The sequence below is a fragment of the Parambassis ranga genome, chromosome 9 (genome assembly GCF_900634625.1).
Source record: "Parambassis ranga chromosome 9, fParRan2.1, whole genome shotgun sequence".
NCBI lineage: Eukaryota > Metazoa > Chordata > Actinopteri > Ambassidae > Parambassis > Parambassis ranga.
Window position 1 is genome coordinate 6,067,377 of NC_041030.1, and position 23,455 is coordinate 6,090,831.

The window sequence follows — 23,455 nt, forward strand, 5'->3', positions numbered from 1 at the left end:
ACAAACTTTCCATCATTTTAGCTGATCTTTTGAGAGGATTTCTCCCTCTCGTTGCTGTAAAATGACAGATTACTGCAATGAACATGGGTAACATGTCATTAAAGTGTCCAATATTATCATCTTCAAAAAAAGAGTTTTATTTAACAGTTATAGTACACTTTACTGATCCTGGTAGTTTTTGATGTGATGAGGCCCAACATTTTAAGATGAAGTCTAGTAATTATAATGAATATTGATAATATCTATATATTCTTTGTGTAAAATGTGAACAATAATCATGTTGATCCGCTCTATGTCGTCCAGTCTGTCACCATTGAGCCTGTCTGACATGATGAGCTGGCTGAGCTGTGTAAGGTTGGCCTCACTCACTGACAGTGAGTCACATATATGAGCCCATATGAAGGCACTTTGTCAGGTTTTTATGGGTCCAACAGACTTTAATGGAAAGATGTCAGTTTATTCTTTTCTATTGCAGAGGGTGTAACCACGGTAACCAAGACCAAAACTAAGATGTTTGTTCTTAAACTAACCCTGAAATGTAATCCCAATCCAACCATGAATTCTATAGCTCCATCCATCACCTCTCCTACCTATTCAGAAGGACCTCCCGTCGACATCATGCAGTATATGGTTCGAAGTCTCCTTCTGCGTCACACATGTAACGCCGAGCATGTGTCCAACATGTGATGAGATGAGAGAATGTTGGAGGTTCACAGGAGGTTTATCAGGCTGCATGCATCTGCCTGCTGCTGCTGGAAACGATCAGAACAGTGAAGCTGCAGTCTGTGAATCCAAAACAAGATGAGCAGTCATCATTTACTGTGGCGTCAATTATTTCATTTGATCCAGATAAAATACTGATTACAGATGATAAGAAGATGTGGAAGTGTGTGTGTGTGTTTTGGCGCACACAGCTGTGGTTCAGAGGGACGTGAGTGGTTTTCTTTGGAATCCAGCTCAGTTTCAGACACAAACGCATGTCCCTCTGCTGCAGCTCACTTGGCTTGCTGTAGAACTCACCTCACAATGACAAATAAATCATGACTCTGAAACTGGCTCTGGATCATGCAAAAAGTTATTTTCTCAGAGCTCGCAATTTACACACAAAAGCGTTGCTTCCTCTTTGAAAAGCATCACACCTGGGTTTTTATGTGAAATTCATTTCTGGGGTCAGAGCACATCAAGGGTTTTATAACGGTTGTGATATACTATTCATGCTGGCAGGAATGTGTGGAAATCCTCGCCGGCTATGCTCTTCACAGGAGTAATGGCTTTCTCCGCCGATAAAAACTTCAATCTGTCCGCAGTGAGCGCATGTAATGCCGAGAGGCCTGGGCAATCTCACATTACCACAGCTTCTATCAACACCACTCCAAGTTCTTAGAGGTCTGTGGCCAAGTAACAACATGTACTTACCTTCATGAAATTAGGAAACCAATCATTTATTTTACATGCTGAGGTTTTCATAACAAAGAGCAACTCTCAGGTTAACAACCTCAGTGAATTATTGAACTTGACTGGGGAGTTATCCATATACACTACAATAACACTTTTTCATTGTAAGGGAGCTTCTCATCCACACAGCTCGGTCAACTATGAGGGTCAAGGTAAACCATAAGAAATAAGGATCAGCAGCAACACCAGTTTTGAGCCTGCAGAAGTTGAAAATATGCATGCTTCTTCACATGTGATGAACTGGGCAGGTGGTGCACAAGGTCAACTAATATCAGGATATAAAAGAACTGCTGCTGTAATACTAGCAGAGTATTGATACTTACCCATAACAGTGGCTGACATGCAGGGCACAGTACTTTGTTTGCATAAACCAAAGCATGAAATCATCACAGCATAAGGCAGAAAGCAGTGTCTCAGCTGTAGTTAGCTGATCTGTTGATGTCTTATGAACACTGCTCAAATAATGCAACATGTAACATCATGCATTAATATTTCAATAAATATAATGTAAAAAATTAGTAAAGAAAACCCCAGAGACTTGCTTAAACTCACTGGGGGAGGGACGCATATCATTTGCAGAATGGTTTTAACTTTCCAGTGCAATTACCGTACTGTATCTGTTTGGTGTTTATCAGTGGTTTCCTGTAGGCACGCACAGGGTCACATGAAGATCTAAGGAGGTCATGAGAAGATAAACAGAGCAGAAAAGCAAAAAAAAGCAACATATTCCTAATTCTGTTAAGCATGACTGAACAAAGATAACAAAAAATTGTTGCATACTGGTGCATAACCTGACATTTGACAGCGACAGTGACTCTTACTCCTTTGCACTCTCCTCAGTGCAAAGGACGGATACAAAAACACCCAGCAAAGTTCATTAGCACCAGAAACTTAAACACAAAACATGTGCTGCATTGGTAGTTCACCAAAGCACACAAGCTTAATGTTCATCAATACCAGACTTACAAAAGAGCTGCTGTTGTGTTGAGTCTTCCTCACTGCGGTCCAGCTCATCACTACTGCAGGAGAGATAAAGGAGAGGCCCTCTTCCCTTGACTTGTTCTACTCCAAATATCTGTCACTCATGTCATGGAACTCCAACCAAGCAACACCACCACACAGGCCATTGAAATGATCAGTGTATCTAAAAAGCCTTTGGGGTGCAGTTGTGTAGTCATGTCCAATACACTTTTAAAGGGCTGGATTCGAAGAGCTCAAACCATTAACTTTTCCAGCAACCTGCGCTATTTCGAATAAGACATGCATCACAAGTAATTTTTGAAAACAACATTGTGTTACAACATTATTCAGACACTGACAGCATCGGTCTCAAACTGACCCGGTGGTTTTAACGTATAAACCCAACAAGAAGTGGAGTGAAGTGACGTCCTGGATGACAGACATAAGACACTAATTGTTTGGCATATTTCGTTAGTGTACCTGTAATATTGAGTCTCTTAGCACCACTCCACTTTTGAAAGATGCAGCTTCATTACCCCAAAAACTGCAGCTGTTGAAAGGGTGTAACAACATAACATTTCTCACAGCTGCAATCACACAGAACCACGAGAGGTGTAATGAAACACCTCATCAGTGTTGTGGGGATCCAAGAGGGATGGGTGGGAGCTCTGACCCCCCCACCCACAGCGCACAACATATCCAACGTGCTGAGTCTGACAAAAAGCATAATGACATCATGGCTCAGATCAGGAAAACCCCCAAATTATGGTGAGGAGGACACAGCACGAGGATCCTTCAGACAAGGGCAGCAGTGTGATGAAATATTTCCACATTCTCACACTGGGAGTCTTTTCAGAGGGGGGATTCCTCTGAAGGAGGGACGCGCTGGCAGTAAAGGGACAAATGGATTGATAATGAATATTCACTCAGATTTTATTGAACTAATCTGTTCCAGTTGTCGTCACTGGATCAATGGTGTAACAAAGGCAGCAATTATGCAATAACACTGATGAATGTCCAGTTTAAATCAAATTTGACACAGCTGCTTTGGGAGAAAGTTGCCTCACTGGTAGCATTGCAGTTCTCTGGGCATTGTTTCTGTTTTGGAGAACATTGTTGTTGCCAAGAATCTTTGTGTCAGTGGGAGTTTGGTGACATTTCACGGGTCTAGACAAACACTGTGGGAGAGGCCATTTATCATCGTCTACTGATGACCTCAGAGCATCCACAAATACGCACTAAAGACATGATTAGACTATTTGTTTGGGAACCCAAACAGTGACAATGTTAGGCAACATGGCTGATGTAGCCTATTGCCAGTCAACCAAATTAAGTTTCTATACAAAGAATTAGTCTGTGGGTTCGAGTTGGATTTCCATTGGCAATGTGGCTATACCCATAGAAATCTAGCGTTCTCTTACTGGATGCTGATTGGTCAGTTGGTCAGTAAACATTGTTAGCAGCAGATACTTTCTTGATCAAACTGCAGCCAGATAATTTCTACAGGAGGTGGCTTTTGGTATTTGACAACATTGATAGTTACAGAAAAGGGTTTTTATAACAAATTAATGCACAAAATCACAAACAAATGTATCTGTTGCATAAATTTTGCAGCTTTGTCTACAGCTCCATGAGACTAAGTTCAAGAGCACCCTGGATGTGACATGAAGTTCGAAGCTCTCATATAAAATATTGTGTTAATCCACAAAAAAACACACAAAAAGTGAATCAAAACAGTGCCGCTGGCCCTGACAGAGCCAGTAGCACGGCTGTACAAAGATCATCTTTTTCTTGTCCTTTTTAAGTAACTTTCCTCTGTAGGCCACAGTAGTCTACTGGGAAAGGAGGGAGGGAGCCTGTCATGAAAATGTTTTAAGTAGAAAAGCACAGCAGATTTACTTTTAAAATAAACAGTTCCCATAAAATCCCACGAGTTCAATATTTGTGCGTGGATTCCGATAAGAGAGGTTTCTGTAGCTGTCATGTGCTCAGCACAGTTAAAAGTTATCTGTAGCTTCAGATGATGTTCTTAACAATGGGATCTACAATAAGACCCTGTACAATGCACAATAAAGAACTGTAGCTGCTTCTCGCTGTACCGACAGTGCAGTAAGTATCCACCCATTTTTACAACGGGGTGTAAACCTGACTGAGTGGAACATCCGAGTGTGTTCCCAGGGGGAAAGTTTCATCGGTGTCCTCATGCCATAGATATACTCTTAAGTCTCCCCATTCTCTGTAGAGCCAGAAAGAAAGCTGAGGTAACATATTCATATTCTTTCTGACATCTTTACAATGCATCATGACTTCATCTTCAATATTGAAATGTGCATTGTGAAATCTCCGATCTCAAGAATATAGTGAGTAATGCAAGTGTAGTAGTCCAATATCTTGAGTTATTTCAGCGTTGCTGAATTTATTTTATTTGCTAGTTTTTGTAAATAAATTATCTTATCAACTTTGCCAACATGAAACCCTGTGTCTACTTATCATGAGGTCTATGGTGCTGAATCATCTCCTTATCAGCTATACTTTTTCGCAAATCTGGTTGTGACAAGGTCATTGTGTTATAATCACTGACTGTACATAAAAATGTGAACGACAGTCAAAGAGGTGGGGGAGCTCATTGTGCACCCCACAGAGGGAGAGGCATTCTTCTGTGGGAGGGTGTCTCCTCACAATGTTCAGTAAAATGCAAGTAAAACCGGCTCTGATGGAATTCAAGATGCATATTGGATGCAAAGCAAAATAAATGATCGTTTTAATTGGTTCAATAATTCAACATTGCCTCTCTGGCAGTGCCGGGTTATGACACTGTCTGCAGGCAGCAGTCCTGTATGATCAATGGTGCACATGGTTAACATACGTCACCCAGACAGCAACATATTAGCATCATTTAGATAACTCTACTTTTAAAAAAAACAAAAATGGAACTGGATATTTTGCGGAGAACTATGACCAAACCCCAGGCAAATCTGACATGACGTTCCCATAGTATTCATATACTGCCTATATGGTAACATGATACAGGGGACCTGGCTACAGAGCATTAGGCTGATCATTGGACATGCTTTGGGTCAGCAACAGAGGACTTAAGGGAAATCAAAATGTATTACACTATGTTTGTATTAATGGCATTTAAATAGGGTGATGGGTTGTGCGGTAGTTTAGGTTTTCACGGAAAAGGACAATATGTTTTTGATTATCATGGGTAAATTGATGAAGTGGATGTGAGAGGTTGAGGAGACTGCAGAGAAGAGTGGAGTGAAAGGTCACTATTTGTTGACTCTGTTTATTATTTCTGAAACCTGACTTCCCCACAGGGATGATAAGTTTCCTGTTATAGAAACACATAAAGCTGCAGGGCCCAGGGGGGGGAAAAGGTTGACGATTGATGTCATTTCGTTCCTAAAATTGTTAATGAGCTTTCTTACTTATAGCACAGCTGCTCAACATCCAACTGCTATAGGTGAGAAACACTTAAGAGCTGTCGGCTTGTGGCAGCAGAGGTGAAGGGTCATGTGAAGCATTGTCCCCAAAGGCCTGCACGCACACACTGTAAAATAAAATACCAGTGAAATCCATCAACTTAATGCAATTCAGTGCAGTAAGTTACTGCATAACAGTTTACAGTAACATACTATATGTTGATATAGGAAATACAGTATTTAATTATTTATGTACTGTAGAAAATGTCACTAAAAATTGACACTAATAAATCACAGTAAAGACTTTTGTATTGTGGAAAATTACAGCAAACATAAAACATATCAATACAACATCAGTCCCAACATAACTTCAACAACACAACTTTATTTCTGTTACTGCCACAAATCCTTTGTTTAGCCAAATGGAGAACCAGAGTCAGAAGATGTCTTCTAGAGTCCTGCAGGCTAAAAATGAAATTGCCCTCTGAGTGCGGAACTGGCTGCTCTGAAGGAGGAGATGGTGAACAAGGAGGAAAGCTTGGAGCAGGAGTGACATCAGAGCTGACAGTTAGCAACAACTAACTCTGAGCTGGAGAGACAACTGAACAGGCAGAAACATGAGGTCATCCTGCTCCAAGTCTCTGCTGAGGATGAGACACTGAAAGAAAGGTAGATCAACTCAAAGAACCTGGATCAGCTCAAATAGACTTTAGCTAAGGAGCGCCTTCAATCAGAGTCTCAGTGGGAGACTTGCTTTTTTGTCAAATGTGAGCAGCTCTGCAGTAAATTCCACAAAAGAAAAAGGGATGGAAAATCAAATGCAACAGGCGGTCCTGGAAAAAACTGAAGCAATCAATAAGCTGTCAAAAGAGAAGAACGCCCAGGAAGGTCAACTGAGAAGCGAGCAACAGGCTAAAGAGGACGGCCTAAAAAAAATGCAATCACTGCTCCAAGGCCTGGAGGAGCAGGTGCAGCGCCTGAACCAGGACAACGGTCAGCTGTGCTCAGATATGTAGATAGACTCTTAACTCCAAACTGACCTCTGAAAACACCACCCTCCAACAACAACTGAGGGACAACACAGACAGACTGAGCCAGATCATCTAGAGCCAGGAGGAAACCAAAACCAGAGTACTCACACTGTAAGATAAGCTGAAGCGCAAAGAACAGAGTCTGAAGACCAGCCAGCAGCTCCTTCAAATGATGGAGGAGGAGGCCAGACTCCTGAAAGCAAAACTGATGAAAGAGAGAAAGGAACAAGAAAAGAAAGATCCGAAGAAGACAAAGAAAAGAGAAAAGGAAGAATGAGAGAATGAAGAGAAGCAAAAAATGAAGAAGAAAAAAACAAGCTGCTGTCTGTTGATGAAGAAACAGGCCAAACATGCCGCTGGCATGAATATTAGGAGTATCAGTCATAATGTTGTGATGAACTCCTATACACGGCACTGCCACACTGTTCACAGCTGTGGACTGATCGTTTTCAAATGGAATCATCCAATTAAGTAAAATATGAGTATTTCCAAATGGAATTATTTGTTTAACAAAATGTGTAAGATCTTGTAATTTTGTTGTAAAGTATCCATGGCAACAAATCTCAGTCATGTGTGAGCATTACAACAGGAACTCTGCTATTTTGTGAGTATGAGTCATCCAGCCTGGTGTGTGATGTGCATTCTTTCACTGTGCTGTGTTTTGTGTGTATTTTGGTCTTTCACCTTGACTTTTTAAAAAAAATAAAGTTTGACTAATTAGTTTGCTTCCAGCTTGTCGGCAGCACTTGCTTTGCACTGCATTCAAATGTCCAGACATCTACTTTTTACTTTTATTAAATACACTGGCCACCCTTAAAAAGAACACACTATTAAACAGGCATGCAGTTTGTATACAAAAAGGAAACTATGAAATATCCTTCCAATCAAAATCAAATCCAACCCTGTTTTCCATCATGGACTTTTACTTCATAATGGCTCATTTATTTATTTATATTATTTTGAATGGAACAGTGTCTGGGTCCACTGGTTCTGTTAAACATTACATAGATGGATTATGTGCAGATTTTCATGGTAACAAGATGATTCAAGATGAGCACAGCTTGGCACCTTAGTGAATTGGCACATTGTTTAAATTATATGCAGGCATAGAATTATGGAATTGACTGCTATGAGGGGTCATCTCAGATTGCAGTGTTACAGAGATCTGTGGAGGTCTACCTCATAGAGTCTCCAAATCTGTCTGAATGTGAACGGAAATCACCAGCAGGAGTGGGATGCTGCAGAAGTATCTTGTTTGGGACTAAACTGGTGGAGTACCTAGTTTAATGTCTTTAGTGGGACAAAAAACTACAAACGAACATGGACTAAGAGACAGCAACTACTATTGGAATGAAAGACTTTAGCTTAGCTTCTGTGTCTTCTTCTACCTTTGCTGCCAGATCTCACCTGGATGCCATCAAAAAGGGAGCTCTCTGCTGCTGATGGTCTCAGTGTATAAATGAAAACAGCCTCCTCTGCTGGAGTCAGTCCCACGTAAAGGTGAAAGTGAAGACAGACACAGACTATATGAATTCCTTCTGCACCTGTCCTCCTTTTAAGTTAAATAAGTATGACGTGGTGGTAAAGGCATTCTAAATCCACTGAGGGAAGTTAAGCTGGCTCCTCACGCAAGACCTTTAAGTTTTACTCATTCACCTTTCGAATTATATGACCTTTGCTGATAGGGCCAGGGTCAACACTCCTTCTGGATACTGTCTGCAGTAGAATGGCGTACATGATGATAGGATGGTGGCTTAATACTGAAATTAGCTGGACTCCGATGGAATCCGAACTCAAATGCCTGGCTGGGAGAAACCATGTCTTATGGATAATGATTACTGGATAACCTGTACATAACACTGCCAACAGGTTTTTCAAAAGGCATTTTTATCACTATGTTGGCAGCACCACAGTCTACCTGAGGAGGTGGAGCATAAGTATGGCGGGCAAATCAGTCAGACTTATGGAGTCAGCACCCAGAGGCCAATTGAGGATTTACAGTTTTTGACACTGTCACATGGCCTTCATTTCTCAGCCCTGGAGGTTAACACTTGGATCCAATTTGTGTAGTTCCTTGTAGAATGGGGCCACACTTGTTCAGGTTAAAGAGCTCAAACACGTTTTATGATGATATACTATGCTGTACTTTATATTCCCCAAGCAGAAGCATGAACTGTGGAATTGATCCATTACCTGGAACTTGCACCAGGTTAGTGTAAACACTACAAGACATCAGCAAAGACCTTCAGTTCTTTTGGCATGAAACAAGCCGAGCCATGGTGAACACATGATGCTGCAGCTTCTATACTCCAACAGAGTCTGCTTGTGTCTGGTGTAGTGTATGCAGCCCTGAGGTCTGGCCACATGACATGCCAGCAACCTCCTGCTTACCTGGATGGGGCCTCACCTTTTGTGGTTCAACCTACCCCTAACCTTTAAGCCTTAGTGCTGCTATGGATCCCTCTTTATAACAGGGATGCTAAAGCCCTGCCATCCATGCATAATGTAGGTGGAACATAGTCTGGATCACATGCCTTCTGTGCATCAGGGTATTGCTTCACTAATCCCCTCAGTGAATGAAGCACTGAAAGACAAAATATCCCAACACATGGAGACCAATTTTCTCTCTACCACACATTCTCTGCACACCTCTTCTGTTGAATATGGATCCTCAGCAGATCCCTGTAAAAATGAACCTTCTTACCCCAGTCTGATGGGAAGGCTTAGCATCCATCGCCAGGCCTGTATCAGTTTTGTAAGATGTGATGCAGTACTTGAAGTATCTTTTTCTAAGGCAGGCCATGTTAACACCAAAAATTACCAGGCCAGGATGAAGTCTGATACATTCTGCAAACTACCAAAGGTCCTGCAGAACAGAAGGGCCTGATGGAAGGCACATGGCTCTTTTGTCTGGCTTGCATGAGAATGTGCATCGTTTTTCTTGATACCCATAAACCCCTGCACTTGTGGGATAGTTGGTTTGGATTTCATTTTCACTTCCACCACAACGCTCTTGGCACAGGACTGGTACATGTTCCAGCCACACTGTTCCCACCAACTGACCCATGGACAGGGAGGAAACCCTTCAGAGGTCAAATAAACGTCTCATGCTGAGTGTGAACACACACACACACACTGATTAACTGCATCAGCTGTTTTTTGTTGCACTGTGAGCTGGATCTGTGGATCTTCAACACTGTAACCGGAGAGCAAGACATCCTTGTTAAAATAACAACCTTAATGCCATTGTGTTACACAATCCAAGGCTTGTAACTATGGCAGGACAAAACTATGGCACCCCCCCCCCCCCCCCCCCCCCCGTACATCCCTACCAACCACAAACAAGCCCAGAGAGTGAGGTCACAGTCCCTTAGCAACAGTGGAAGAGATCTACACTAACAGGCCTGGGTGTGGATCTAGACTCAGAGGGATATTACAAAATGGGATTTCATTCAACCATGCACTATGTGATCCTTAAGGGAGAGCTGTTTAAGGACCTGAATCAGAGCAGGTAAGACCGAGCTTTTATCAGTGCAGGAGAGTCACTGGAGGTCAGTGTAATGAACTGTAACCCTAACCACACACACATGCTTCTTGTTAAAATGCTGTTGATAACCCTGCTTAGTCCAAGTCACTGAAACCAAACGGTTGAATGTGTTCCAGAGGTGCATGCCTTCTGTTTTTCTTTCAAATGTGTCAGGCTGTTAAAATGGGCTTGTAAAAACCTGTGAGAACTGTGGTGCAGAAATCTCCCAGGATAGAAGGAAACATCTGCCAGATTCTCTCAGACAAAACACACACAGTTATTCTCCAATCAGTCAATCAGTTCAATACTTTGTTGAACGAAGAGGCCGCCTCTGGGTCTCTTTTTAACAATCTATATTTGGCAGACATGTTCATATAAGTGTTACTTTTTGGAATAGGATATGTATTTTTTTTTAACTGTTGGTTCGTATTCAAATGTAGAATTCATCAAGCTTGGTTCGAACACGATTCTTGAGTTGAAATTGGACCTGGATTCTTAAAAAATAATAACAATAAAGGGTGTACATACATATGTACATTTTGATTCTGATTTGAGGCATTTAGCCTAAATTTCTTTGCAATGAGACAGAATTTACTCCTGGTTCCAGCTGGGATCTGAGGACCCTGCAAGGGTGCCAGAAATCGCAGGGTTGGTCGCAAGGCTTTGCGTGTTCTGAGGTTGTCAAAATTTGATTTACTACACAATCACCCTTTAGCAATGAATACAACTAGGCCAAAGAAAAGAAAAAAAATATTATTATATCTTTTTTGCTCATACAAAGTCAAAGACAAAGTCAGCTTTATTGTTAAATCTGCTATATGTGCTGGACATACAGAGAATCGAAATTGCGTTAATCTCAACTCCGTAACATATAACATATAACTAAAACCTTATGATACATATAAAGTGTAAAAAATGTACCTACAATGAGGCACACACAAAATACAAGGCAAAAAGATGATATAGTGCAAGACAGTGCAGTTGGCATAATGTAAACAGTTCAGGAAATGGTTTAACTTATAGCAGCTCATATGAGACTGGTATGACATGACTAAGGTGCAAGAGACTGCACAGGGTAAAGTGGCTGGTGCACAGAGTTCCTATCTTTGGGGGGGTGGACTTCTTTGGCACAGGGATGATCATAGTGGCTTTGAAGCAGGTGGGGACAACAGCCTGGCTCAGTGAGATGTTGAAGATGTCTGTAAACACCTCAGCAAGCTCCTCAGCACAGTCTCTGAGCACACGGCCAGGTATGTTGTCAGGACCAGGAGCTTTGCATGGGTTAATCTGGCTGAGAGATGTCTTCACGCTGGCTCGGGACAGGGAAAATACCTAGTCAGTGGGAGAGGATGTGATCTTTTGTGCAGGAGTGCTGTTTAGTGCTTTAAAGCGTCCAAAGATTCAGCAGAAAGCTGTTGCTGTCACAGGTCTGTGGTGGGGGCTTGTAGTCTGTGATGGTCTGTATCCCCTGCCACAGGCTCCGGGTGTCCTTGCTGTCGCTGAAGTGGTGGGTAACCCCCCTGGAGTACTGCCTCTTCGCCTTCCTGATGCCACGGGACAGGTTGGCTCTGGCTAACCTTAGGCTAGTCTCGTCGCCTCTTCTGAAGGCAGCGTTCCTGGCCCTCAGCAGCCTGTAGACCTCCCCTGTCAGCTATGGTTTCTGACTGGCTCGAATGCTGACAGTCCTGGTTTGAGTTACATCATCAATACATTTGGTGATGTATGCAGTGACAGACTCTGAGTATTCCTGGAGGTCAGTGCAGTTGTTGTGGGTTGCAGCCTGCTTAAACACATCCCAGTCTGTTGTGTTGAAACAGTCCTGTAAAGCTCCTGTGGCTCACTCCAGCCACACTCTGGAAAACTCTGAAAAAAAAACTAGTGAGAGATGAGCCTAGAACAAGGGTCTCAAACTCACCTTACCTGGGGGGCCGCTGGGGGTAGAGTCTGGGTGAGGCTGGTATTCCACAAAAAAAGGGTTTCAAATATTTCAAAAAAAAGTACAACTTCTATACACAACTACAACTACCATCATCTCTTATTATGCAGTAATATTGTTCTCCATTGGGGTGTGACTGTTTGGGTGTGAGAGGTTCAGGGTTCAAGACTGGGAGGAGGCGCGAGCTTTGTGAAAGTTGCCAGTATTTAGAATCCATGGCGATGTGTTTTGGGCGTGTGGGTGGTTGATGCGGTAAGCGCTCTCCACACACACACACACACATTTATATGCCCCCTGACAGCACGAAGGCGCAAGACATCACAGCAAGATAGCACAAAAGTATAGAATCGGGAAAACCCTGATCATGACCATATAGGCTACAATAGCTAACTTGCTAGTAGTTAACTATTTGTAATAACATATGATAACATCGACTGCCTCTTGGGCTCCTACCAGTGAATCAAGACAAATAACAAAGAAATGACTCATAATCAATCAAATAAAATGGTACAACTGCTTTGACTAGTTTTCTAGTGGGTTTCTGTCCATACGGGCAAAGCTTCCCTTTAACCTAACCAAGTGATAGACTGACCCATCCTTGTGCTTTTTGAGGTGCCTGATGAAGTTGGACGTTCTTAGCCGTTTGTTCTAAGGTGTCATATCCAAATGTTATCACAAACGCCACTACAGGAGAAGTTGTCGCTGCGCATAATAATAATCGTTATAAAAACTGAAATAATGGCTGAATATGGTTTCCAAAATACCAAAGCATGGTATTGCACAACTTTTGGAGAAAAAAAAAAGGCTTACAGATGCAATTCAACAACTTTAGTGTTTCTCACTAACCAGCCTCATTTACTGAAAATATGTGTGGTGCACTATTTGTTTGTTTGCAGGGACAGTGGCAGTGTATGGCACACTGTATAAAGTCAGTGTTAAGCTCTAAATGACCTTCCCTCAGCCACATGCTATATAAACTGTGGTTGCCTATTAATTCCTTCTGCTCCATGTGTATGTGACCACTCTGCACTTTTCTTCTTACAGTGCATACAGGAAGTTTGCACTGTAAGAAGAAGTATTCAGTCCAGCTTCCTTAAACCTCCAAAGTCGCCAGATGAGAAGAGAGATGGGCCCTATTTGTCTGACGCGCTGTAATGTGTGATAAATAAGACGCTGAATCCGGCTTTCTCTTGATGAGTTTTTATATAGATGATCATGAAATAGATCACTGCATTGTGGAAATGAAAACTTGTAAACCAAAAAGAATAAACCGGTGATGAACGTGTAAAGGTGTGCGCTATGGTATGTTAAGTTATGCTGCGTTGTGTTACGATACTGCGGTCAACAAAAACTGTGGCTACCAGGGTTGTGCAAAATTCAGAATTTCAGAATTTAAGTCAATTCAGTGAAAGGATTTGAATTTGAATTGGCTTCACCCCACAGGATATTGAACTGAATTGGAATTGGAATTACAGGAAGTGGAATTGAATTCATTGCAATTCAGAGAAATTCATTCTTACCACATATCAGTGAGAATGTGATACTGTAACATGTGTTTTTATTCCAAATGAGAAATACATCTAAAAAAAAACTATAAATCCAATACAGACACTATCATTAAGCTTACGTTCCCTTCTTGTTAAATAATTAGCAATATTTTTATTTCAAAGTAGTCAATAACACAAAGTTGTGGTAAATGTAATTATCATTTATTTACTTCACAGGGCAACATTGTTGCATTAAATGGTCAACAGTTCCTCAAATGTTTTATCATTGAGGCGGCATCGTTCTGCTCTGAATATCTTACCAACAACACTAAAATCCTCTCAACAGGTGCAGAGGAAGCAGGTATGGCCAGATATTTACATGCAAGTACAGCAAGGTTTGGGAAACTGTTTTGGTTTTCTTTCCAGAACAATAAAGGATCGGTACCCTCTGCCAAACATGGTGTGCGGTTGTGTTGTTACTCAGCTGCATTCCCTGTTAGTGTGTATCACTTACCAGTTATGAGATTTATTGATTTGCACCATCAGTGAGGAGGGCTGTTAGGGTGTGTATATGTGTATGTGTTAACATCAAGTCCATCACCATGACAACCAGAACTAACACACGATATGGCTCCCACACAGGCCACGAGGTCTGCACATTAACCTATTGAATCCAATGTAAATCCTGTTCTCACTAATGGGAGGCAGATTTTTCAGGAATTTTTCAGCTTCATTAATATAAATTCAGAACAGACAGTCATTAAAAGTATCTATGTGAGTCAGGCACTGTGATTCACTGGGCTTTAACCTGACTGTTCACCATCTGTGTTTGCAGCTAAACATGTCCTGATGAATGATAGGAGGAACCATCAAATGGCGTGTGGTCCAGATGAAAGCATGTATATTCACCGTGAGCAGAGAAGGAGCCTTCAGGCCAAACCCTGCCACGGCAGCGCTGTGTTTACCCTGATCTCACCCAGACCGAGGACCTCTGGAGAGGCCCGGCTTTTCTCCAGAGACACCCAGCCATCAGGCCTACAAGGTAATCATGTGTCGTTTTTTTTTTTTGGTGGTAAATTGTATGTATGGACAGCTGTTAATATGACACGTTACTGTCTTAGTGCAGGGGTTCTGCTACCCCCTTCAAGAGAGGCCCAGCAGTGGGAGGGTGACGCACAGGGTAACACCACAGAGCAGAGGGGAAGGAGAGGAGACACTCTTAAGCAGTCTCAAGGGAGGACTGGAGACCAGAGCAAAACCAGCAACCAGGTCTAGAAGACCTGAGATGATCTCACACAGTAAGGTTCCCACTGTGAGAAAATATCCAGGTGAATGAATCTCACAGTATGGTACATATCATTGTAAGTAGTGAAACAGTATATGGACCCTCAGGTTCCTCAGCTCATCGAGATCATGTGACTTGTAGCTGAGCAAAAAACAAATCAGGATCCCAGCAGCCACTGGTGAAAAATCATTTAATTAGGTGAATTCACAGCTGATCCGGTCACCTGGCATTTATAGGAAGTGCCTGCTTGTTCCAAACAGTGTCAGAGGACAACTAGGAACAACGACTGGGTTAGGGAAACCAGAGAAAGGAAAACGCACATGCCGCCTGGTACTAATGTATATTCCTACTTTTCATGATGCAGACTAAAGCTGCTGTTTATTCACACTGCTGGCTACTTAAAAGGCATGGTTGGCCTACACACACGCACACAAACACATGAGCTTCCATCTGCCTTCAAATCTCCATAATCATATCCAGACAGTGTGCATATGTAAATTCTTCTTCTGGCTGTGGGCAGAGCAGCTGTGCTTATTTGTCATGACTGAAACAAATAATCCAATTTTACTGCCAATTGACATGAAAGGTTCTCTGTTCTGCATTCTTGGTGGATAATTGGGACTGGTATTTGTGCTCTTTGGGTTAGTGAATGTTTGTGCAGCAGTTTGGGTAACTGCATTTTGTACACCACTGTTGTTTAGATGTTGTCATACTCGATCAGTCACCCAGTTCCAGATAGTACTGTTTGGATTGTTGGCGAGCTGTAAATGACATCTGCAGAGTGGATGTGGATGAATTCAAAGAAGCATCTCATCTCTTTTAGAAACTCCCACAACCTCCTGTGACAATATAAGGCAGGCTAGATCCGGACAGCCCGGCGCCACACAGGTCTCGGAACTCCATCTGTATCTGCCTTCGTCAGTCTGTGAGGAAGACGAGGAAGACGTTGAGGCAGAGGAGATGAGGTACGGGCTTTAAAGGTGTAGAGTCATAGGAGATCAGCCATCTGCATCACTTTTACAAACTGTTCCTCACATAGAATCTACGGTTTTTACCCTTCTCCAAAAAATGGAGCACAGCTCCAAAACTGGTCTCAGAAGTGATGTCAGTCAATGGGTGGAGACACAAATGATTTTCCCAAGCATTAGAAACACTGCAGTGCATGCAACAGCTGCCCACTGGGCCTAAACGTGCTGTGTTAAATCCACAGAATCATTCAGTGCAACAAAAAAGTCAAAGAGGACTAAACTCTGTAGATCATCAGCAGATGGAAGCAAATGGAGACACAGGATGTTTTGGAGCCTGGTGTTTATCACTTTATCACACTATGCATGAGTCAATAATTTATGTGAGGAGTGATTAAAAAAAGGCTGCAGAGAGAACGGTGTCAGAGAACTGTGGATTTATTACTCTCAGGGGTTGTAGATGCCAGAATACAGCAAATGAGAGGATTTTTTTAATTTAATTTTATTTTTTTATTTCTATTTTTTTAAAAGTAGTTTAACAATCTGACAATCTGCTTCTCACTTTGTGGTCCTGCCCACAGTGTTGATGGGTCTAAATTAGCAGCTCATCTAATATAGGTGAATATAACAGAAGCATAATAGGTCTATAAGTAATAGTAACAGTAAAATAATAATTTTGGCTAATAATACTAATAAACACAAAATTCTACAAAGAAACAGCACAGGTCCAGCAGTATCATCTGTGGTCTAATGACAAGGTCATTTATCTGAACAGGTTCATGGAATGTTTTATATAATCATCTGAGCATCAATGGAATATTCTCCCAATGGCGTCTGGATATGGAACAGGTCTAAATGAATAGCATAAATACAAGAAGTGGGGAAATGCATCCACTGTTGGACAAAAAGATGGGATGTGGGTAGTGATCTGAATGACTAGCACTCAGGAATGCTAGTTCATACTAAATGACTCAAACGCTTCACACACCCATGGAGCCCGGACTAACACAGAAAACAGCACCGATGGATGCTCTGATGACATCACCATGGAGACACCAGCTAACAAGTTGAGACAATCGACCCCTAACAAACCTCCATAGAAAAAAAACATCAGATATCTGCTGATAAGGCCTGCAGCTGTCACACACACACAGCATCCATAATGATATGTTGTAGAGTCTGGTGTGAGGGCCCCGCTGACCACAGGAGAATAAGTGTTTATGTACCAGAAGAAAAAGTAATAAGATACCTTTGGCGCACCACAAATGACTTTTAGAAGAACAGGTGCATTTGTTTAAAAAACAGACAGCTGCAAATACACAATAGGACCACACAGGAGAGAAAAATGCAAACCCACTAATTAGCTAAAAAGAATGTGAGCAAAGACACAGCTGATTAAAAGAGGGACATTAGAGACAGGTTGTATTTTATCAGTGCCTTAGCCCTCTCTCTTCCTCTCTCTATATATAGTTCACTATATAGTTCATATATAGTTCACTTTCTCTTACAGATAGAGGTACAGAATAGAGACTGTGTTGTAGAGTAATACAGATTAGCATAGAAAATCTCCATACCATCTTGTAAAGGCGATGATCTTCAGCAATCTCACTGCTGCCACCATGTGGCCACATTTTGTTGCAGGCATGCACACTAGCAGAAGGTCAGGCAGCTTTAGGTCAAAAAAAGAAACCTGACAGACTGAGACGTCTTGCAGTGCTCCTCATTGCTCACTGTGTGTCATGTCTGCATAGTGTCTCCTGGCGGGCCTCCTCTCAGTGCAGAGAGAGCAGGTCGTACACCACACACTGTGCTCTGGAGAGATCTGCACTCCACTGCTGCTCCGGAAAGGCCTCAGAGCACAGGAGCCTGTCAGTGAGAAGGCAGCTGTTTTTGTTTTCAGTCAATTTTTGTAAGTCAGAGGTTAAGGTCATTTTTTTATGAATAAGTCTGAACTAAAAACTTTATACATTTCATCTTCTAATACTGATGAACTAACATCAAGTCAGAATAAAAAAGGAATGAACAGGCGATAACTTACCTAATTTGGGGATTTTTGAAATCATAAAAGACAGAAATATCTTTAAAGCACATCATCGCTCACACACAATTTTTGAGCTGATGACTCAGCTAGTTTTCTTCCAACTCTATCCACTATTAAAACTGTTGTAGGTGTCTACACTTTATCTGCTTCTGCATCTCCACCACAGCTCCACCATCAGTTGGTATTGATGTCAGCTCTGTTGCATAGATTTTGTATGGTCTGTGATGCTTTTTCATTGTCATTTCATTTTAATTTTGCCTTCTTGCTCATATGTAGATTAAACACAACACAAAACCTTACCGAGGACAAAGTATGCAGCCGCGCTGAGGGAGAGGATGATGAGGAAGATGGTGCCTAGACCCAGATCTCCCATGGCACAAGCATTTAGACATGCACAGGGGCTCTCTACCCAGATGTGCAGGGGCTCCTCCATGCTGAGGCTCTGGACTCGGATCACAGACATGGACTGATTTGGATTGCAGTGATAATGAACTACAGTCATTGGCCGCTCATCGTGAGCTAGTAAAAAAGAAGAAGAGACGGAGAAAAGTGATTGGCTGTCTGCTGGGTCATAACCAAATGAACAAACACGTGTGTTTTAGCTCACCAAAGTATGAGACAGACAGCATCTTCAGAGTGTGATTATAGTGGAACTCATTTCCTTCGTGTCTTCCGTAGTTGATGTAGTGGCTGTTGAGCCCATGATATCTGTTTACATAAATAAAAACATTAGTCTGTGTGAAAATGTTATCAACTCTTCCCACATACATTGTCCTGCTGATAGAAATATTAAGTAAAACATTATCTGTGGATTAATCCGCCGCTGAATATAGTCCCCAACACATGCACCATTTTCCCTGTTTAAGTAACCTTTGCTAAAAACGGTATGGATCAGATGTGGTGGGAATGTTACAGCTGCTTTTAAAAGTGTGCCGCTTTTAATGAGACTCACTGGATTCTATTTAAAAGTTTACTAAAGGTTAGAGTAGCATAAACTCTCATGGGAGATATTCAAGGTTGCAGAGGACCTTGCAGAGTCTTGTGTGACCCCTGCAAACAATGCTGTAATAACACAGCAATGAAGAAGCAAGGGGGTCAGAGTCACTCTTGTCTGATGTACCTGACAATGAGGCATGCAGCAACGTTGGTGCAGTCACTTCCTGTCACGTCTTCTGGCTGAGAGAAGTGCTGGCAGGGGCTGAAGGACAGGAGGACCTCTGCATCGGCCGGCATGCCATCAGCTGGCACAGGCTTGAGGCGTCCCAGGAAGCCATCCACGTCCCCCATGGCTTTCAGGCTTATCACTCCACTGCCATCCTTCATGATGCATTTGCAGTCGTTGACTTTGAAGCAGCCGGATTTCTTAGCGGTGTTTGGATGAGGGGAAAGAGAAGAAGAAAACAGGCTGAAACAGACAGACAGCGTGAGGAGGCTCATGGTAACGGTGTCTGTGTGTGCCACAGCAGAGAAGGGTTGTTACTAAAGAGCAGCTGACATCATGGTGAAAGTAATTAGAATAAAGGTGATTGTCATTCCAGACATTCCTATGGCCCACTGTGTACAGAGCAGACTCTACCTAAAAGCAGATACATGCGTGGGATCTCACTGGCCTTCACTGCAGATCATTTACACATTTTCTGTAGGGGTGTGTGTGTCCCAATGAAAAGTGTCCCCAGAGAGGTCTGTTTAACATCTGAAGCAGCCGTGACATCAATACTGACTTATACATCCATTAAATTAAGATGAAAGTATGCAAACAATAAATCATAAATACATGTCCCACAATTAGTTTTATGATTCTGATTGTTCAATGTTTAACACTAACTCTAAATCATAAAAACAAGCTAAGGCTGAGATATTTGACATTTTTTGACCCCCTATTCTAGCTCCTAACACCCCACATAAAAATCATTTCCTGTTTAATATAATTTGTAGGGTTCCTTGTCTCAAAATTGTGAAACTTCATCTGACGTCAGATATTCTGTTTTTACTCTGGAAGGCAATCCTTAAACACACTTGATGACAAAATTATGACATCACCAGTGTCAGGTTTCGAACATAAGCACATTGAAGTTTGCTGCCCCCTAGTGCCATGGGTTTAAAGCTATATTTATTCCCCTCTTGGCATTTAATGAAATGCGTCTTGTTGAGACATTGTCACGAAGTACTGATACAAATTACTAGTATTAATTACTGAATTATTTTGATCCCAAATCATTTAAGGTATCCAAAATATAAATGTTTCATTAAATCTTCCTCACCGCTTGGAGAATTTGTCTTCTCCACCTACAGTTCGTTTTAGTCACCTTGACAGTTTCAATGCTTTGTAAAAACCTTTATAGAGTTAAAACTAAATGTTTAAGAAAAGGTTTGAATTTGCATTAGTCTATTGTTCTGAGCAATATTTAACCAGAAAAACAAGCTGTCGGCATAATCCGCATATAAAAATCGTAAAAAGCTCACCTTTAAGAAATATGAACATTTCAGTTAAAAGACACCAACACATACTCAAAAGATCCAACCACCTTCACATCACGCATGAGAAGCCACTATTATCTGCTTCAATGTAAATGAACTAGAGTGCGACATCTTTGGAAGGATTGTGGAGGACATAGCACACAACAAACTGTCTTTTACACAGATTTTATTTTGTCAATAGAAAAAGCCTCTAAGCTTTGACAGCAAATTTGCGGATGGAGTAGAGGAGGTCTTTCCTCTGCTGTTTCTTGGTGCGCAGGCCCTCTTCATGCTTGTTGAGCCGGCGGCGCAGAGCTCTGGTCTTCTTGGGTCTCAGGTCCAGGGGCTTGTACTTCTTGCCCTGAATTAAATTGAAATGATGTTTCAGTGAGGCTAAAAACTATCCTGGCAGATTTAACCAGAAGAGTAAGATGCTTGAGTGATGCATTGTGTAACATTTTACACCCCTCAGACGGAGAACAGGTGTTGCATGCATTTTGTTTCCCCATAGAGTGAGAACTAATCAAACTTTTTGTTGCTCAGCCCTGTTACTCCAATCTGATCAGCAAACACTGATCGTTACAAATGACAACCGTTAGTCGGTGGTCATCTCATGTCTCATGTAATAAACCACAAGAGGAAACGTGTAAATCACTATATTTACAATGACCGCAATCTTCCAGTAGAAAACAGTAAATTAATAGACGTAGCAGCACTTGTTGCTTTTGACTGACTGATGTCGAGTCAGGTTTGCACATAATTGTGTACCCAAGTCTTCTTAACACATCCAAGTTGTTCCAACTTCAAACCTAGTAAATGCACACCATTTGTGGCGTTGGCTTTAAGGAACCCATTTTGAAACACTTACAAATTGTAAATGTGAGCTCAACTTTAGGTTGGAGTGTTTGTGACGGAAACAAAAATTCAGTGGCAACCTCTGTTAGAAAAAACCTTAATGCTGTTGTATAACAGAATGAATGCAGTCAGTGCAAATAGAGTGAATATGTTAGGGACATTCAGGTAATCTCAAGCCTCAGTCTTTTGGTAAGCAGTTGTGAATGCATCAGCAAATCATCAGCTTAACAATTCATCATCTTAGAGCAGAGAACCATACAAGTAAAGTCCCAGGCAGGTGTGTGCAAGTGCAAAATGAGACGGCGCATTTGTAAAAATCCACATCAGTTCTCACCTTGTAGAACTTCCTCAGGTTCTCCTTCTGCGTCTGGTTAATGACAGTCAGGACTCTGGCGATGGATTTGCGAACAACACGGCTATGAAAGATAAAAAGTAAGTCAGATACTTGTGCGAGCAACTTTAGATTTTGAGGCACATAAGCCCCACAGAAATGTAATGTCATCACATTGAAGTGGTTACAAAGCAGATGTTGTATTATCACACCCAAAATCACCATCACCACAGACAATTTTGGATGCAATACAGAGAAGTTTAACATGTGTGGATGAGGACCAAACAGCACATCTGCAATCACAATACAGCAACTAATAATCTGCTTCATAGAACGCCCAGTTGGTGCCTTATGGTGTAGTGACAATAAATTACATTATACACAGACTTCTCTAAATCCACACACATGTGCTATGATGCCATATGAGAAGGGACACAAGTTGACTTCTTTGACTTTAGACAGACACCTTACAGGCAGGGGCAGCAATGTTCATCTGGTATCTAGTTCACTACAAAAACGTGTGATTCAGTATTTATCGGATCATTTTTCCATGCTATACTCACATCTTAGAGAGCTTGGAAGCAGCTCCACCGGTAACCTTTGCCACACGGAGTTGGGACAGTTCATTTTTCAGGTCGTCCAGCTGTTTAAGCAGCTCCTCCTTCTTCTTGCCCCGCAGATCTCTTGCCTTAATCTTGGCCTAAAATGTGACATAACAGAATTTTTTGTAAGAGAACGTATCACGTTGGATTCAAACATCATGTTTGCACTAGGTCAATGAGCTCAGGTAACGCCGCTTCTTCGCCACACGAGTCGGCCAAGCTAGCGTACCTTGTTACATTTAACAGAAACGTAAATCTTGCTTTTTGATTTTTTTTCGATCGCCCAATATGCCTCTGCAGTGCTCATTCAATAACTGTTATCAGAATTTACAAAGACGCCTTAGCTGAACAGCATGTCTGTCAACTTTATATACAACACAACTACCTAGCAGGCTACTACTAGCCTTCCATTTTCATTAGCTTGCGTTTAGCATGTCCGCTTAGCTCCATCGCTCGTTCCTTAATATAACATTTTATTCTATTCCTATAGCACCCAGGTCATCAATACATACACGGACGGGTGTCTAAGAAGCTTATGTGTACTTATAACACAAAATCAATAGACTAAGATAAGTATTACAGGTGAAAATGTCATTGTTAATAGGAGAGCGGCAGCTCCTCACCATGTTCGTTCTCGCTGCCCTGTTGGAAAGGCCGGACGCACCGCGTGCTCAGAAAAAGTAGCTTCCGGAGAATTTCTTCTTCGTGTTAGATTTCACTTTGACAGCGTGTCAACAGCGCCCCCGGACGACCTGAGGGTGTAGAGAAGCAAACTATCTTCAAAAATAGATCTTCACCCTTCTGAATTGTAATTCTATAATATCTAAACGTAATACAGATATTCCCTCACTTTTAAATGTGCTCTTTATGACCCAGTAAACTGATGCGTATTGTTTTCAGCAGAAAAGTGTGGTCTCTGTGCTGACCTCGTTCATGCAGGTGCAATCATTTTCCAAGTCATTTAAGTCACATAAAAGCAGAGAACTTTTCCTTATTGCCGTATGGAAGGTTTTACATACAGTGCTTTGTTTGCTAGTTTGGATAAATGCACCATGTGACATCAAACCTTCACCTTTTGTCTTTTTTCACCTTTTTA

General features: G+C 41.7%; 2 protein-coding genes across 2 annotated transcripts; both read right to left on the bottom strand.

The window, feature by feature from the left end:
* Positions 1-17,793: 17,793 nt before the first annotated feature.
* LOC114441110 (uncharacterized) lies at positions 17,794-19,551 on the bottom strand. The gene is made up of 4 exons (XM_028413889.1): positions 19,235-19,551; positions 18,722-18,822; positions 18,415-18,633; positions 17,794-17,939 (listed from the first exon to the last, which is right to left on the bottom strand). The coding sequence occupies exons 1-4, from the start codon at positions 19,549-19,551 to the stop codon at positions 17,794-17,796; spliced, it is 783 nt and encodes a 260-aa protein (XP_028269690.1).
* A 1,192-nt stretch (positions 19,552-20,743) lies between these two features.
* On the bottom strand, positions 20,744-23,078 carry rpl35 (ribosomal protein L35). The gene is made up of 4 exons (XM_028414379.1): positions 22,983-23,078; positions 22,321-22,457; positions 21,761-21,842; positions 20,744-20,932 (listed from the first exon to the last, which is right to left on the bottom strand). Exons 1-4 carry the CDS (start codon positions 22,983-22,985, stop codon positions 20,783-20,785), a joined length of 372 nt encoding a protein of 123 aa, XP_028270180.1. The 5' UTR covers positions 22,986-23,078; the 3' UTR covers positions 20,744-20,782.
* Positions 23,079-23,455: the final 377 nt, after the last annotated feature.